Raw genomic sequence first — 19,567 nt, 5'->3', positions numbered from 1 at the left:
TTCTAAGTCCCAAATATTTTAATTTTTCTTAAATCCAACAACACGATATTTGGTGAGTACAAAATCTGAAAACAAATTCCACCCATCGGCCCAAAACAGGTTCTGAAAATCCCAGGGAATACCCAACTCTCTGGATGCAGTAGAAAATAGACAGTTCATTAGAGATCATGCTGACTAGTCATAGTGACATGAAATGCCCCAGAACATTTTTTTAGAATTTCATAAACAATTCATTAGAGTACATGTCAAGTTAGCAGTGTGACAATAGCAACTCGATGTTCCTTATATCCAATCAATTTCAATATATCACAACGGTCGTCGTATCTAGTACAGTAACCCCTCCATATATGCGGTGAGCGGTACCGTCCATGCACCGCTATTTCTCAGCTGTCAACCAATTGAGCTGATTTTCTAGTTTATGGTTGACACTAATGGAGATTAAGAATATGCCTTCACCTCTATGCCCTTAAACAACCCATTTGAAAAATTTCGAGACATTTCGTCAAGAAAATAAAATTACGCGTTATAGTGAGATTTTGGGAGCTCTTCCATCGTTGCAACGCGTTGCCTTGAAATGTGCTTCACAGCGCCAAAACAACATAAAACACGCAAATTGATGCATAGCTCCCGAATATGGCTTAAAGATTTAAAATCTGAAGAAATTTTGGTGAGAGTCAACGTAAGAGGAGTCATTGGCGTAGCTGATGAGGGTTCCAAGAGGGCCAGCCCCCCTCAGAATTTTAGATTTATTTTAAAACATTGATATTTTGTCAAGCAGATTCGAAGTTACTTTTTAACAGTGAATAATTAAATTGGATCACAAACATCGATGTCCTTTGTGTTGACTACTTTTCTTAATGTTCTAAACTAGAATAAACCACTTCGATCAATTGTATAATTTATTTATTTAATCGGTAGCCTAATAAGACATCTACCGGCTCTACAAATTGATCAAGAGTTCAGGGATTTTTCTTTAACTTTAGGCAACTTCGTAATAAATCAAGGACTTCTTAGAAGTTCAGGGAACATCGTGGGAATTCTGAAAACATTGAAGAAATTCTGGGAATTTCAAAGAGCTTCACAAAAATTCGCAGAATCTCAAGAAACTTTGGAAAAGTTTAGAAAACTAAGTAGAAGTTGGAACTTTATTTAAGCTTGAGGATCTTCGTAGAAGTTAAGGGAACATTATATAATTTCAAGGAACCTCACTATAGTCCGGTGACCTCCATACAATTTCAGAGCATTTTTTGAAGCCTAATGGAATTGGAATAGTTCAGGTAATTAGAATTAGAAGTGCAGCAAACTTTATAGAAGTTTTGCGAATTTCATAGCATTTTGAGGAGCTTCGTAAAACTTCATATAAGTGCAGGGAATTTTTAAATGTTTAGAGAATTTTGTTGGACGTCTAAAAATAGTTCAACAATCTTCTAAAAATATCAGACATCTTCAGTTTAGGGAACTTCGTAGCAGTTTGTCAGCCCAAGTAGCAATTCTGGTTTTATCAAGGTTTCTGTAGACCATGATTTACACTTGTAGAATGTTTTAAAACCTTGATAAAACTTGTAATGTTACTTGGGAGAACGAAGTTTTGGGAACTTCGTTAAATTTAAAGGAACTTTCCATATGTTCAGGAAAATTTGTAGATGACGAAGGTCTTTCCAGAGATTCAAAGATTTTCAGATATCTTTGTAGAGTTAAGAGCGATTGGAAAAAAAATATGGAATTTGGAGTAAATTCAGAGAATTTCGTAGAATTTGAGGAAATTGGGTAAAACTAAAGGGAGTTTTGCTTGGAGCAAGACAGCTTTTGATCATGAGTAAAATCGGAGTTAATTTTGAGTAACTCTAAGTAACTCGTGTTGCTCTACATAAAATACACATAGCAACCGATACTGTCAAGCAAAGCAAAACAACAACATTTTAAACGGTGCGCTTGCAATGCTTTACTGGGAAGATCTTTCAGCAATGAAAGGGCAATTGCACGTGTATGAAAGGAACTACACGCTGCCCCCTCAAAATCGATGGAAGATTTTTATGGTGACCTTACGGAACAGTCAGAGCTTTACTGCCATGCCGATGACGTTCTATTACATTGGGATTTTGTACAATCTCTAGGAGGGTTCCAGTCAATCGCAAAGGGGATTTATGACAGTCTCAGTAGATATTCCGAACAAGCCTAGGGGGAATTTCAGACAATCACAGTTCGGCTTCCCAACAATATCAAAGGTAACTTAGGAAAATCCAAAGAAGGAATATGAACTATCCCAGGGAGGATTCCGGAAAATCACAGGAAGAATTTCACTCAATATTGAGGGGAATTCATGACTGTCCAGGGGTTATTCCAAATAATCCATTCAATCCAAAGGTAGATTCTGGACAATCCCAGTATAAAGAAATGGTATGTGGTGGTTCCTACATCCCTTCAACGATCGCTCATTGACAAACTTCATATAAGTTTCAGAATAGAATCAACTATGAAGTTGGCCAGAATTAACCTATTTTGACCTGAGATGAACAGTTAAATAAAGACTGCATTCAACAATGCTCCTTTTGTGCTAAATATCGATCAACACAACAACACCAGACGATGAAAATTCAACCTGTTCCTGTTGAAGCTTTTTCAACTCTTGTCTATTGATGTCTTTTTGCAGGAGTATCAGGGAAAACAACGAACGCTTCTGGAGAGAGTTGACCCTAACTCTGACATTTTCCAGCAAAATATTCTCAGAGAATTATATCCCTCTTCCTTAATGAATGCTGGTAAATAAAATGTTGCTTGTCACGAAAGACCATAATTATTAATAATTATTATTAATTATGAGTTTCCTCATTTCAGGCATGTATGAAATGAAACCTCTTTGACCGATTTTGTGAGATTGAGTATTTTCATGAGCTAAATTAAACTTCTGAAAACATTTGGCCAAATTCTTACTTGCTTAGTTTTGAAATCACACAATTTTACCAGAATTATCATTTCCCTATTCCCATAAAACTAGTTTGACTTCCCGAGAAGCAGTTTTTTTTTGTACGAAAACCATGTTAAACATATTTTATATCAAAAACGACCACACAACTTTTGGGGAAAATTGATAGAATTTTCCGGAGAAAGTTTGACGAATCTTTAGTGCGAAGCCAGGAAAGCTTCCTGGCGAAGAATCTTTCAAACGAAACCAGTAGACGCTTCTGACACAATCTGTGAGAAACTGCCGGGCGAAGTTAGAAGAGATTTCCATGCAAATTTAGGCAGCCGGATGAAACTTTCAGAATAATTCAGAAAAGTTTTCCGTTGGAAGTCCGGATGAAATTGGAAATAGTTTCCACTTCCAGCGGTAAGACTTCTGATTGTAATCTGATATTGTTGGAATGAAAAGATGATGAAACTTCCGTTGAACAATGGACGAAATTTGCGGGAGAAGGTGGAAGATTCTTCCAGGGCAAGTTTTGAAATCTTCAAGGGGATATTGGAAGAAATCTTCCGGTGAAATCCAGACGAAGTTCAAGTTTTAATAAATAACTACCGAAAATTTTTCCCGATTCCCGGGAAGAGTCTTCAGCTTTAATAAATGGCTGGGATATGGAAACACTAACACCACAGAGGTAACTCTAAGACCAGAAGGTCCCGAAGAAACGAGCTCAACTTTTTGGCTCAGCTTTGGTACTATCTTCGGTCCCAAGCTAATCGATTCACCCCTCGAAACATTGGAAAATCCACGAACCCCTCATTTTATCTGTCGAACTTTCATAGCGAATCAAAACAAACATAGTGTAGTACTGGAATTTATACTAGAATGGGGTACGTTAATCGATTTGCTTGGGACCAATAGGCTAGTCAAGTAGTGAGCCAATTTAAAATCGTTAGTTTCGTATTGATTGTTGCTAACACCACCTCATCACCAAAAACTTCAAAGACATTACACTTTAGCCCATCCTAGAAAGCACACCTAAACATGCCCTGGCCTGGACAAGAGCCATCTAACTTGGATCTTTCAATGAATGAAAACTAAATCTTGAAATCAGAACATTCTGTCAGACGGGGATTGTTTGAACATTATTTGAAGAAAAATATTAGACTACTTTGTTTGTTTTTGAGTAAATATAAGTAACTCAAATTTACTCACAGCAAATATTTTAACTCTGAGTACAGTTGTCTTGCCCCTAGGAGTTTTGTAGATGTTCAGGGAACGTTGCATAAGTTACAGGATATTTTTTTAGACATCCTTGCTAAACAGCAGGAAATGTTCAAAAGATCTCCAGATTATTTTAGTTCTCGGGATATTTATCCAAGATTTCCAAATGTTGGAAAATACAAATGACGTCTCTCAAATATACGAATGCAGATTGATCAGGAAGTATTCAAAAGTTCTCCAGCTAATCAAATATTGTAGTAAAGTGTAGATATTTTTTTCAGGACATTATTTACATTAATCATAATCAACATCAAAAAGAAGTTTAAAATTTTAAGTCAGTATTCATTTACATAGCAAAAAATATACACTTGTCTGCTAGAAATTCAAAAAGCCTTCTGAAGTCTTTTTCAATTTCAATACCTCTAAACAAATCTTCACAAAACAAGAAATGTCTTTCAAATGTCTGCGTGAAAAAAATTTCACAGAAGTTCATATGCCTGTATTCAAGTAACAATATCAATATTGGTCCATCTATTTAAAAAAAAAAAAAACAAAATTCAAAATCAACAAAATGCTAAGCGTCAAATTACAGATAGTAGTTTTATACGATACATGGAGGAGATGAAAGTATAGAGTTGATGGTTCCGTTAGAGTACGGTAGTGTGAAAATTGTATATAGAGAGTAGAAAGCGAGCAACTTTGAGGAAGGTACGACTTTTGCCAGTGGTGGCGGGGGGATACCCCTCACCATCCCGCTCCAACGGGTTAGATTGGTAAAGAGAGATGATCAACCTATCAACCTATAGTTAAAGCACTCAGGGTAGATCGTATTCCAAACAGGAAATACGACGAGTGCTTCATCGGTCTCATTGAACGAATAGCCTCCAGTGAGCTTAGGCTTAGGTAAATGAAGTAATGATCAAGAAGAAGTGAGACAATTTGCTCTTACGCGTATGGTATAGCTGCTAGCTCCGCATGTTCTGAAGTTTGTTGGAGGCGCTATGAAATTCATTGAATACTACAACCAATTGACCCATGATAAGTTTCTTTGAACTTTACCTATTTTATGTTCTAGAGATCGCTGAAGAGCTCATGTTATGTAATCTACTTGATTAACCAGGACTTGCACGATATCCTTATTAACGATATTAATACAAGAATTTTCATTGAATCTATATTATAATTTATAATCCTTTTTTTAAGATGTCCTAAGCTCTCCAAATAATCTTCGAGTTCTGATTAAATGATCTACTTCTACTCCGACTACTTAAGACAATGTATTTAGCAACAAAACACGTTCAAGAAGATGTATTTAGCCTATAAGCATCTTTGTCTTAACGTTCAGATCCTAAATTCTACTTGTTCAACAATACCTGAGACAATGTCCTTAGCCGCGTGGAGCGAAAATTTCAAATTTTGCATCAGTCTACTAAGTATGGTTACGATCCGAGTTTGGAGCTTGGAGTTCAGATCATAGATCATTTTACCAGATCAACCACGATTGGGACATTGTTTGTGGCAATGAACCACGTCCATACAGTTGCACGGAGTCAATGCACATCTCTTATGAAAAATTTCTATGAATAACGGACCTTTTAAGTTCTCCTAGGAATTCCAATTAAATGACTTACTAGATTTACCATGACTGAGAAAATGTCCACGACAACGCGGAGAAGCTAAAACATCAACAGTAGAAACAAAGTCATATAGTAATATAACAAGGATAGAAATAGAGTTGGTTGGAAATGCTAACATGAAGTTTTAATGTGATAATTTATTAGCTAGTGAATGATCTTTAGAAGAGGGTAGGTGGATAGTTCCGTTAGAGTACGGCAGTATGAAAATTGAATAGAAGTTTGAAAATGAGCGACAGTTTTTGAAGTCAGATGCACATCTTTTGCATCATTTCCGTACGATGTAGTATGCCTTCAAGTCTACAGGCAAAAGATGTGCGTCCTCCTTCTGCTCATAACTAACTGCGGCTGTGGAATAGTTCTAGCGACGTTTCATCACTACCTAAAGCCCCACGTTTGCGAGAGCATTTCCAGTTGATGGTGTGTTATAATGCAATTCTTTTTTACCCAACTATTGTGTTGCTCCTCTCGTCATAACCAACGAGGTCATCTCAGAGAGAAAGCAGTAGGGTGGTTGTTGCGTGCTGTACCATCATCAGCATTGTTGACGGCTACTCCCGCCTTGAGTTGTTACATTCAAAGTGTTTTATGTTACTTCATACGCGAAGTTAGCGATTTTCAGAGTTGGTTGGAAATGCAAACATGAAGCTTTAATGTGATAATTTATTAGCTAGTGAATGATCTTTAGAAGAGGGTAGGAGGATAGAAATATTTAAGCAAATTATACAAAATATAATCAGAAAAATATGAAAACTTTCACAGTGGCTATGGGTAATCCAAAGTTACTTTTTTTTTTAACTCTTTATTTGTTCCAAATTCAAAATAAATTACATTTCATTTTTAACCTAGGTGCTCCAGTTAAAACAATAACTTACCAGCCTTAATTGTTATGATATATATCTAAGTGTTTTTACATTGTTCCTGTCTTGGCAATTCAGTATTTAAAAAAGTTTTTTTAAACCTGCATGTCAGTATAACAATTGATATCTTAAAACTAAAAACTAAAACTAAATCTTATCTAAGTATAAAGGGAATTAATCGTTGCAATTGAGGATTGCAACGATTTTTGCCGGAAATTATTAATTATTTTGTTGGACATTTGTGCTAAAGTCTCAACATTCGAAATTCTATGTACTTCGGTAGTACTGTACCAGGGAGGCAACTTCAAAATCATCTTCAGTACTTTGTTCTGAATCCTTTGAAGTGCTTTTTTCCTGGTAGTGCAACAACTAGACCATATTGGCACAGCGTAAAGCATGGCCGGTCTAAAAACTTGTTTAAATATTAGAAGTTTATTCGTCAGGCAAAGTTTGGATTTTCTGTTTATAAGAGGATACAATCATTTTATATATTTGTTACATTTGGCTTGAATGCCCTCAATGTGGTCTTTAAAAGTTAATTTTTGGTCAAGTACTAATCCAAGATATTTCACTTGGTTTGACCAGGAAATTGGAACTCCGTTCATAGTGACTATGTGACTACTACTAGGTTTCAAAAAGGAAGCTCTAGGCTTATGTGGAAATATTATAAGTTGAGTTTTGGAAGCGTTGGGAGAAATCTTCCATTTTTGTAAATAGGAAGAGAAAATATCTAAACTTTTCTGCAGTCTGCTGCAAATTACACGAAGACTTCTTCCTTTAGCGGAAATGCCTGTGTCATCAGCGAACAAAGATTTGTGGCAACCCTGAGGCAAATCAGGTAGGTCCGAAGTGAAAATGTTATACAATATAGGCCCAAGAATGCTACCCTGAGGAACTCCTGCTCTAACAGGTAATCTATTAGATTTGGAATTTTGATAATTTACCTGCAGAGTTCTGTCAGTTAAATAATTTTGAACTAATTTCATAATATAAAGTGGAAAATTAAACTTTTTCAATTTAGCAATCAAACCTTCATGCCAAACACTGTCGAATGCTTTTTCTGTGTCTAGAAGAGCAACTCCAGTTGAGTGGCCTTCAGATTTGTTTGAACGAATTAAATTGGTAACTCTTAAGAGTTGATGAGTAGTTGAATGCCCATGGCGAAATCCAAACTGCTCATCTGCAAAAATTGAGTTCGTATTGATGTGAAGCATCATTCTATTCAAAATTATCTTTTCAAAAAGTTTACTATGTAGAAAATTCCATCATCACCTGGAGCTTTCATATTTTGAAACTTTTTAGTTATAGACCTTACTTCGTCCAAATCAGTCCCCCAGGAATCATCAAAAATATTTTCTCGAGAGAAAATATTCAGAAAATCCCGAGCAACCTGATTCTCAATAGGACTAGTAAGACCCAAACTGAAATTATGGGAACTCTCAAATTGCTTAGCAAGTTTCTGAGCTTTTTTTCCAAATTTGTGATCAAAATTTTACCACCTTCTTTAAGCGCTGGAATTGGCTTTTGAGGTTTTTTCAAAATTTTTGTGAGTTTCCAAAAGGGTTTGGAACTCGGGTCTAATTTAGAAACATTATTTTCAAAAGTTTTGTTCCTCAGGGCAAGGAATCGTTTTTTAATTTGTTTTTGTAAATCCCGCCAGATAACTTTCATGGCAGGATCACGTGTTCTTTGATATTGTCTCCTACGGACATTTTTAAGAGGGATCAAGAGCTGAAGATCGTCGTCTATTATAATTGAATCGAATTTAACCTCGCATTTTGGTACTGAGGCAGCTCTTGCTGCAACTATAGAAGTAGTCAGAGATTCTAGAGCATAATTAATTTCATCTTTGGTTTGCAAAGGAATGTTTGGATCGAAGTTATAATCCATAAATGTTCCATATTGCTCCCAGCTCTATGGTAATTAAAAATAGAGCTGTTGGGATTACAAATTATTTCTTGGGATATTTCAAAAGTTACTGGAAGGTGATCAGAACCGAAATCAGCATGGGTAACCAATTGGCTACAAAGTTGACATGAATCAGTTAAGACCAAATCAATAGTTGAGGGATTTCTTGCAGATATTTGGATATTGAATAGTGTAATAACCTGCAGAACAATCATCAAACAGAATATTACCATTGGAATTGCTTTGAGCATTATTCCAAGAGCGGTGTTTTGCATTAAAATCACCAATAATGAAGAATTTAGACCTATGACGGGTAAGTTTCTGGAGGTCACCCTTGAGAAAATTCTTTTGCTGGCCTACGCATTGGAATGGCAAATAGGCAGCTATAAACGTAAGTTGTCCAAATTTTGTTTCAACAGAAACTCCCAAAGTTTCAAAAATTTTGGTTTCAAATGAAGAAAAAAAATTATGTTTGATTCGTCTATGAACAATGATGGCAACGCCACCACAGGGTCCATCAAGACGATCATTTCTATAAATTAAATAATTTGAGTCCTTCTTAACCTTATGGTCAGGTTTAAGGAACGTTTCAGTTATAACGGCAATATGCACGTTATGAACTCTCAAAAAGTTAAATAGCTCGTCTTCATTATCTTTAAGAGATTCGGCATTGCAATTTAAAATGTTTAATGCTTTAAAATCCATTACTGAATTTTAAAGTCATGACAATATTATTAGAAAATTTTACTCCAGTTTGAATAGCATCAAACATGAAGTTAGATTTAAGCATATCAGAAATCATGTCAATTAATGATTTCTGTAAAAATTCCATTTTAGGGGCACTAATGCTTCCTAAGTCAAAATTGTCAAAATTTCCGTTGGAACGCTGGTTAGTATTTAGATTTCTACCCGCTGCAATAGCAGCATAGGTAGCTCCATTAACTCGTTGAACATTGTTAGCAGCGAGGGGAGTAGGTACAGATGAAACACTTGAAGCAGGGCTGATATTTGTACCTACGGGTACGAATGTAGAATTTGTTCCTCGCTGACCGTTGTTAACAGCAGAGGAATTTGTACCTGGTCGGAAACGTGGAGCGTTTCCTACCTCTCGTTTAGAACGAGATTGTAGGATCGCTTTGCGAGTCTTACATTCCCAAAAATTGAATTCGTGGTTTTCACCACAATTTGAACATTTAAATTTCTTAGGATCTTCCTTCACAGGACAGTCGTCCTTTGCGTGAGAGGAATCACCACAATTCATGCATTTAGCTGGCATGTAGCAATTTTTAGTTCCGTGACCCCATCCCTGGCACTTACGACACTGGGTAAGGTTTTGGAAATTTCCTCCAGTCTTCCTGAAGTGTTCCCACTTCACTCGGACATGGAGCATAAGGCTAGCTTTTTCTAAGGCCTTAAGGTTGTTTAGTTCACTAGACTTGAAGTGAACTAAATAAAAATCATTAGAAATCCCGTTGCGCGAATCGCCAGGACGGGATTTCATTTTCATTTTGATTACTTGGAGTGGCACAACTCCAAGTAATTTTGCCAGTTCATCTTTGATCTGATCCAGGGATTCACCACTGGGCAGTCCTTTCATGACAACCTTGAACACACGTTCAGTTTTGGTGTCGTAAGTAAAAAAAAATGTGCTTCTTCTCAGTAAGATACTTGAGAAGACATTTAAATCCGTCAAAGGTTTCAGCCAATACACGGCATTCACCCCGACGTCCAATTTGTAGTGAAAACTTAACTTTCACGAAATTCAAAAGTTCCATGCGAAGAGCATGGAAATCGGAAGTGGTTATCACAATAGGGGGAATCTTTTCCTTCTTGGCATTAAGCCGTGAAAGTTTACTAGAATTTTTCTTGGATGATGGATCATTCTCATCATCCGTGAGCAAATCAAATTGATTACTCAAATTAATTTCATCAGAAGGGGGGTCAAGAGTTTGCCCCTTTCTTTTGCGTTTAGGCGCCATGGCGGCAGTAAATTTTTATCCAAATCGACTTCCAAGCAGATTACTATAAGAATCTGAAGGATCGAAGAGGAATTTTCCAAATCGATATCCAAGAAGGATTACCTCGGGTAGGGTCCAAACAAGGATCGAAGAGGAATAAGAGTTGAACAAGGTAGAAAACTTTTACAGGTTGAGCACTGAAAAGTGCTGTTTAAATTTGTTGTAGCTTTAGGTAGCAGTAACACTTCCTTAAGCAAAAAGCAAATAGATCCGCACGGCAAGAGAGCACGATGCGGACTGAAAGTTACTTTAATATCAGCTTTTATTGGTGACCGTTTTGTCTAAGTGACCATTCCTCTTTTGACTGTTTGTTCATATCAACCTTTTAACCTTCGACCTTCGTATCGTAGTCGTAGATCGCTATGTACAGAAAATTTTGAATTCTTGGATCTTGTCTTGAATTTTGATGTTATCCTTATCATCAAAAGAATTCCATTGGTTCAGCATTCCTAAATTTTATTTTAGGCCCAGGAAATTAGTTAAGTGCATTACCTAAAGCCTGTGATATTATATAATTCTTAATCCGAGATCCAACAAACATTTTCTTAATATAAGATCGGGAAATAGCTTTGAGAGGGTTGGTTTATTTCCTTTAAATTCCGTTATAATTGCTTATCTTTTGACAAATACGCGTATATCGGTGTTGAGTACTTGGCACTGATGAAGTCTGCAAGTAGTAGACGAAATACGCGTATCTGTCAAAAGATAAGCAATAATAACGGAATTTAAAGGAAATAAACCAACCCACTCAAAGCTCTTCATAAAGGGATTCCGTTAAGAGGTTCGACAAATTTAAAGGATTGATCGGGAAATAGTTTTGGAAAATTTCGGACCTGTGACACGCCAATGAATATAAAATTGAAATCGTGTACATTTCCGAATCCACAAAAAGCGCTGGGTGGAGCAAATTAAGGAAATCACATTTAGCCGAAGAGGGTTACCCCAAAATACGAATTATGTATACACATGTTCACGTGATCTGCGGTCACGTATTCCATTTCGATGCATAACAACAGAAAGAAAAAAAAATCCACCGCATATGCCGGCATATTAAATATACAGTGATCGTTTACCGGAAAGCCTGCGAAAATCAAAATGCAAACACACGCACGCACATACCATTAAAACGCAATCTCGAATTCTGGCAATTGTTGCACGATAAATTGACGATTCCCCCAGACTGTTCCTGGGCAACACGTGCATGCATTTAATTTTTTTAATACAGTGGATTATAATAACATTAAAACCAAAAAAAATCGGCTTTCCCGAAATCTTCACCATTTGAAAGAGGAGATTTTGAAACTAAATGAAATCCAAACCTCTCAACTCGCACGTGAGTGAGAAAATTGAAAAAACCGCCGTACTCACATTGAACTGAACAAGCCGCGCCAGGAAGTGTGACTTTCAGCCAATAGAGTTCTGTTGATTGCCTACACGTCATTAGCCAAATATTCCGTGCACCTAGTATACATAATTGGTAAGTTGCCCGTGTACTAAATCAGATTTGTGGCTTCAAATCCCACTGGTTGCTGTAGATTTTTCAAAAAATTTCACACACACGTGTCCAACCGATCATCTGAGCTTCCCAGTATCTTCTAATTTTACATGGTAAAATCTAGATTTTGACTTGAATATACTATTCAGGCCAATTGAACAGCTTTTCCAATTCGTTTTAATCATTAAAAGCGATACGTACCAAACCAAAGGTCCAATTCTCAGTCTGGTCGAGGAAATTTTCGCGTTGGAAAATTTCGCGACATCCTTGGGCGTTGTTGGTAGGCAAACAATCATACGCAATCATAATTTAAAACTCAAGGCTTCTCAAAAAGCGCGCAGTAATTTACTCTTAACAAGCAGCCTTCCGGCACCAAAAATATGTGACTAGTGTGCAATGCCACATGCTGTTACATTCCGCCGAACGCAGCACGGCAAATGAAATATGCGGCATAAAATACTATATACCTCTGCTCCAAGGAAGAGACTTAAAATTACATTTACCCGTTGTCCCCGGAAAAGTTCAAGATCATCCCAGCAAATTTTAAACCTGCCAGACACGTATATAAAATATTTACCCGCCTTTGTAACCATCTGCTCTATTCTCTTTCTGACTTCCCCCTCTCCTACAGCAACAAGAAAAACGACGCGAGCTGCGGTTGAAAAAGTTCTGGCGTACCACCACCAAGCCACCCACATCGTCAGAGGACTCCGGCGGCTGCGAAAGTCCTACAAAACTCGGACGAAAGGCCTTCCAGCAGCAAACAAATAGCATCAACAGTCCACCTAGGAATCCGCCAACATGCTCGCTGCCGCTGCTGCAGGTTTGGCCCAGTCAGGATTCGCCCCGGGGAGAAGCCGATGGGCAGAGTTTCGTTTTCCCACTGGCAGTCGATGACCAGGGCGCTGCCTGCGTTGGCAGACTGCTTCAAACTTCGCTGCAGCATGCTGTGGCCTCCAGCAGCAGTAGCAGTGGCGATTTGCGACGGAATTCCCTCTTCGTTGACCAACTGCAAGCAGGAGACTCCGGAATCGACTCCGTTCAAGCATCCCCGTCTCCGATTGCCATGCCCTGTCATCCCCTGGTAGTGTCCAATGCAATATCACCAAGTGCATCGCCCACGGCGGGGTCACCAACGCCGTCGATGGATCGCAACCGGCGTCCGTCGACGTCACTGCTACATCCGGATCACGCGAGGATACTAGCCTTGCGCCAGCTGACGTCACCCGACCAAGTGAGACCTCGACAGTTTGTTGAACATGATTTCGGAAATCGATTCCATTCTTTTCCCATTACAGTCATCCCTAGAAGACAATACGGAATTCAATGGCGTTGCAGGGAATCACCTCTGCACGGCAAGTTCCAGCACGACCTCATCCCTGACGTCGGTGGCAGTCGTGACCCTTGGACAGAATCCCCAAAGGTAATTCTTACCACAAATGAAAACCAATTCTAACCCACAATTCGCAATCCCCCGTAGATCCTCAGACCCTTGGCTTCGCCCGGAGCGAGATAAAGACCACCTTGAACTAGATCAACGGCGGGCATCGACGGTGACCGCTCGCCTATCGCTGTTTGACGCCCTGGATCTGGAGTACGCTTTGCTTCGAGCCGCAGCCCGTGGTTCGGTGGGACCTTACTCGCTCAGCGAGTCGCTGCACAAGCTCACCTTTACCCAGTCGCTTGCCTTCCCGGCACTCGCCCGCGGCCTAGCCGCAAAACGGCGTACCTCAACCGAGGAAAGCTCGTCTCGACCGCTCAATCCGAACGAGTCCGGCCTGAACACGTTCGCCAAAGTGGTCACCGCCTGTGTTCTAGTGATGGTTAGCTTTCTGGTGTTTCTAGTGGTGTACAAGTACGTACGGACGTGAGGTTTGCTCCTGGCCCCGACCGAAGTCACGATACAGGCGACTACCGCATCGGCGACGATCGCCTCCTATCACCACGTGGCCAACAGGACCCTAGCGTCGGGCGTCAGGAAGCTCTTTAACCTCGAAAACTAGTGTTTGTGAAAGTGTACACCGCGAAGACGATGAACCGAAACAAGTGAACACGTTCTTTCTTATGACGTAGCGTATAACGAATCGAAGAAAACAAGAGAAGAAACCCAAGTCAATCGTGCAAGTCGGAAATGAAATCTGCATCATTTTAATCCCAATAGCACCATCGCAACCAACAACGTTTCGGAAATGATTTTAGAGATGCGTCGAATGTGTACGACTGCACCATGATTGAGTTGCTGATGAAATGCCCAACATTTCCCAGGACTTAATATCTTCCGACAATTCAATCACCGATAGGAAACATTGTTCTCTAGAAAAAGCATGGAATCCAGAAACCTCTGACATTTTTAACAGTAAAGTAGATTTTTTCAAATACTTTTATCCCAATTTTCAAAATTTCCATGAAATATTCTTCACATTCTAGGAGACCTTTGGTAGAACGTTAGTTTATAGAAAAAGAATCTTGGTTATGTCAATAAGAGATATATTTGAAAATTTGAAAACAGTTTGCATCAAGCAGTAGTTTGAAAAAAAAATCGATTTCAAAATTAGGTTGCTCAAAAATTTATTTTCCCGTGAATTTGTTGACGAATGTGATCGATCAGTGAGTTTTTTCATAGCAATGAAAATGGGAATTTGTGGCTCAGCAATATGCATTATGGTTTACCTATATCAGAGGGAAGATAGAATATCTAGTCTGCAACTATGTTAATTTCCAGAATTTTCAAAATTATTGTTAATTCATGAATTTTGACAAATGCTCCAATGAATTTAGATAATGTTTTGAAGTTTGAGATCACGAAAGTTTCCCAAACTCTCGGAGAGATTTTCTATTATACAGTATCATGAAAATAATTCAAAGATTGAGCGGAATTGACTCAAGTAACGTTTTCTGTACATATAAACGCATTTTTATTTTCATTTGTACAGCCTCGAGCTGAGTTTCAAACACTTCAAGGACATATGGGAACTATTTTTGCTCCCATTCATAGGACAGTTCTTATTCCAGCGTTGACGCTTTTACTCAGCCGTTATTCAGCTGTTAAGCTGAATGTGAAATAGCGCATTTTTAACATTTTCCGATCTATCAAAAATTCTCTTTACATCTATGCCGCAATCTGTAAGAAACAAACCAGCCAAAGGTTAAACATATTTCTGAAAAAGAACAAAGATAATGGCTCAATCAAATGAGCAATGTCATCATGAAATGAGTAATTTACTCTCTTTAACATCTTTGAATTTTGGAGGCGAACCAGCCCAAGGCTGAAAGCCTCCTTAATAAAGCTAAATAATAATAATAATCTTTGAATCGCAGCTATAGGTTGTAAGTTGAAGGGTAACATGCCTATAGATGTGGTATAAGCATTAATTAGCTGCTGTTGACAGACAAGCTGAATAACGTATAAACCCGTTAGCTACTCACATACATTTTCTAACTTCTGCCTGTAACTGAATTCACAGCATTAATTCAGCTCCTTTATAGCAAGAAATTACCTAACGTTAACAACAAACATAGCTTGAAAAGTATAAGAATGAAACTACAATGTGTAGAATCAGACACATTGTAGTTTCATTCTCATACCTGTGATCTTGACATTCTTACCTAGGGGATAAGTACTTAAGGGGGCTAGATCACCGACAAACCGACATAACAGTTAATTCTTACTTATGCCCGAAAATCGTAAACGGTTGATTTAAATGTGCAGTGATCCGAGCTGTCAAAACCATAGGATTTATTGATCTAGATAAAAATAATTTGTCCATAATAGATCAGACAGGAACCAACTCATAACTTTTGCAGGCGGGTTCATGGCTTAGCTAAATATTTCCCGCTAAGAGGAAGAGGTGACAATTGGCTTCTTCCTCTTTTATTTCTATTTCTATCTCTATCTTTATCTATATCTATCTCTATCTTACGGACATGAAATCGGCCAATCAGGAGCTGGTTCACGTTTGACAGAAAAGTGGTTCATTTTCGCCCCCGTATTGTCACCTCTTCTCTTAGGTTTGACAGAAAAGTGGTTCATTTTCGCCCCGGTATTGTCACCTCTTCTCTTAGGTTTGACAGAAAAGTGGTTCATTTTCACCCCCGTATAGTCACCTCTTCTCTTAGATTTCCCGCGAACACTGAGCCAGATGTAAGTAGTGTGCTTTGGTCAGACATTTTATTGTTTTTGCTATGGTCATTCATGTCGGTTTGTCGGTGGTTAGATTTTGATAATCCTTTAGTGGGAATGACACTGATGAATACTGCACATTGTAGTCGAAATACGTATCTGTTATAGATACCAAAATTAATTAAGTGGAATTAAATGGAACATAACCTTTTTTTGCTGTTTTATTTAAGCATTCTGCTAACAACCCAATTTAATTACTTCATCTGAATCTTCCAAAAGTTCCAAAGGAATTCTTGGGGGCTTTAAATTTTTCAAATGGTTTCTGACTAAAATTCGAAAAGCGTCCTGAAAAAAAAATCAAAGTGATATCTGATGATAAGAAATCAAAGGAAATCTGGATCAGAGGGTAGTTCCAAAGAAATTTCAAGAAGAATTTCCATTCTGATTAATGTTTTAAAAGAATTACTCAGATAATTCCATGGAAACTATAGTACAACGATTAGGGAATGCTGAATAAAATTCATTGGATTTGTGAAGCATTTCAATCAATATCTGACAGCATTCCAAATAAATTTTGTGGTGGATTCCTAGTGAAAATAAGCAAAGAATACTTAGGGAATGCTGAGGAGAGTTCGTAGGGATTTTACAGGAGAGGTGAATACCAAGATATTTCTGAGCTGAATTTAATGGTTAATCTGAAGGGTACAAGGAATCAAAAATATCACCAAATGACAAAATAACAAGCGATCAACGAACCGAATAATAACGCTATGTCAGAAGTAAAAAGCAATAATGACAAAAACTTCTTCATTTTTTTTTCATGACAAGCAGACCGTGCGACCGGGCTCACTCGGGGTGGTAGAAGGAAACGAGCAAATTGTTGGCAAGCTACTTCACGAAGTAAAACCGAAGATGATACACGTGTGTTAATGGGAATTTTCTTGTTTGGTCTTTTCTCAATTCAAATCAAGCTATGTCCTCATCCGTGTATATTGCAACAAAGCAGGCAAGCAATATTTCATTATCCTTCTACCACTCTGATCGAGCTATGTTACAGAGCGAGTTTGTCATGGTAGTCGTAGCAACCGTTTTGTCTGTATCGTTGGTTGCTTTATGTATTTGGATACACTGGAAGGGTATGATGTTTATTAATTTATTTGACAAGGCTGAATCAAGTTAACGTTACATGGCCGAGGATTTTTATTCACTATACAATACATCTTAAAACTGTAGTCAAAAGTTATAACACAATAAATATTTTATCTTCCGCTATCCAATAAGCCTCCTCCATCAGAACGGAAGCCGCTTCCAGTGGTTTCATTGTATGGCAGTATAGCCAATGGGGGGGGGGGGGGGGGCAAAGCGCTTCCATTACAGCAATGGATGCAAATCGTGATCCGCATTCACACACTCATCACGAAACGGTTACTTTCCAAAATCGACGAAGCATCGACCGAAAGAACTGCTGATGAAGAACAGTGAGGAGGACCACACAATATAGATTGCTAAAGTATGATTGTGTCAGGGATTTCCTGAGACTCTGCTTATAGAACTCAATAGCCTAGTTTTTCAAAGACATAAACGCTTTGCTGAATTGATTTATACAGAATCAAGTTGAGTTTAAACGCATTACGATATGAAGCCAATTTTTCTCAACCTCTATTTAAGAAATCTGGTGATCTTAATCAACTACTACAAGCCCTTATTCGTTAACACTTCAAATACAGCCACCATTCTTCTGTCGCTTTACTTATCTTTGCTCTGAATCAAAATAAAACACAAAATTAGGCTTCCAGAAACACGATTTTCATATGCTCGTTGGGTTAATACAGAGCTAAATAAGAGCTTATTCAGGCAAAAGTATGCTTATGCTGCTAAAAAATAGCTTGTTCAGGTTTTAAAAATCGATAATTTCAAATTAATAATGAAGCCCGTTAATATGAACAGAATGTCGTTCAGATTCACGGGAGTCCATGGTAGTCACTTTAACCCTTTTAAAGTCATTCTTGACTTGCAATGGGGATGAGATTCAAACTCATAACCTTTAGCGTGAGATTCATAAATGCATTAATGCCGGCCCCATTCCCCTTCAAAATTAGAAACAGATATTAGTATTGCATCGATTATTTCTAAAAACTTGCATAAGCCCAAAGAATTTAAATTTTTCTGAGCAAAGAATTTGTAATTAAACCCAGTTCAGAACTTTTTAAACGTTTTTCGACCTCGAAATCCTTTCAAATCCTGCTAGCCCAACAGTATTAGAAATGGTCATGCTTGATTAAACTTCAAGTCTTACAAAGCTTTGCAAAAATTTCCAAAACTTTCAAGTCCTTTTTTAACTAGTTTGTTTATTTGGAAGGCTCAATCGCATTAGCTTCGCGGATCCGATAATTCATTGTTCATTGTTTGTAAAAAAAAATCACTTATTTCTATATCCATTAGGAGTTAGGCCAAATACTCGCGGCTTACCCGAGGTTCGAGGGGTACATTTTCCAAGGATAGGATCAGATGAGAAGCTTGGGGTGGGGTTTCGTTATCTCATCAGAGTGTTGTCGCCAAACTTATAAGTCCTAAGCTAAGGTTCAAACATTCAAACTAACATAATGGATTGAATATTTTTCACTGCCGGGCGGTGAGACTGGCTTAAAATTGAGTCGAGTCGATTCAATTTCGCCAAAAGAGGATTTACTCAAAAGTGAGTTGAATTTTCCGAGCTTTTCTAGGAAAAAAACTGCTTGAATATGAGGAAAATCCATGAAATGTATACTCAGTGAGGAACATCTAAAATTTTGTCAATTTTCTTTATTTTCCAGCAGATTTCTGAGGTTTTCCACTGGAAACCATGAGGCAAATTTACTCATCGCGATTATAACTGAACTAAACTCAAATTTGGGTCGTTATCATTCGCCGTGTACTAATATAACGAGTGAAACCCCCATTGATTTTCCTCATATTGGAGAAATTTTCAAAGGGAAAGCCCGAAAAATTCAACTCACTTTTAAGTAAATCCATATTTGACAAAATTGAGTCGACTCGACTAAATTTTAAGCCAGTCTCACCGTCCGTGCAGGGAACAATATTCAATACATTATGTTAGTTTGAATGTTAGAATTTTACTCAAATTAATGAACTTTCATCTTAGCTTAGGACTTGAATCGGACTCATATTTGATTCTCGTTCACTTAAATTCGCAAAAGCGTAGGTCACTCATAGAACGTAGGTTACTCAAATATGAGGAAATATCACTCATATTTGAGTTGACATTTATTCATATATGAGTCAAAGTTTGTCTCATTCTATCTGTTCATTAACTTTAGGAGTGGAGCTGGCAATTATCCATGACCCATACAAATTTTAAAAATTGTGTGTGGACAATTGTCTACGCAGGGGGAGAGGAGAAGAATCC

General features: G+C 37.9%; 1 protein-coding gene across 1 annotated transcript in view; it reads left to right on the top strand.

Moving 5' to 3' along the window:
- The window catches only part of LOC135706330 (uncharacterized), a 216,890-nt gene extending 202,465 nt beyond the window's left edge, over window positions 1-14,425 (top strand). Inside the window, exons 3-5 of the mRNA XM_065227945.1 lie at window positions 12,673-13,275; window positions 13,340-13,464; window positions 13,522-14,425. Of these exons, the coding sequence (XP_065084017.1) occupies window positions 12,673-13,275; window positions 13,340-13,464; window positions 13,522-13,912 (1,119 nt within the window). The 3' untranslated portion in view covers window positions 13,913-14,425. The remainder of the gene's footprint in view (window positions 1-12,672; window positions 13,276-13,339; window positions 13,465-13,521) is intronic.
- Window positions 14,426-19,567: the final 5,142 nt, after the last annotated feature.

The sequence above is a fragment of the Ochlerotatus camptorhynchus genome, unplaced genomic scaffold, assembly GCF_037179485.1.
Source record: "Ochlerotatus camptorhynchus isolate MF236.1 unplaced genomic scaffold, CSIRO-AGI_Acam_v1.1 ptg000277l, whole genome shotgun sequence".
In the NCBI taxonomy this organism is placed as follows: domain Eukaryota; kingdom Metazoa; phylum Arthropoda; class Insecta; order Diptera; family Culicidae; genus Ochlerotatus; species Ochlerotatus camptorhynchus.
This window is presented reverse-complemented; position numbering and strand designations above follow the sequence as displayed.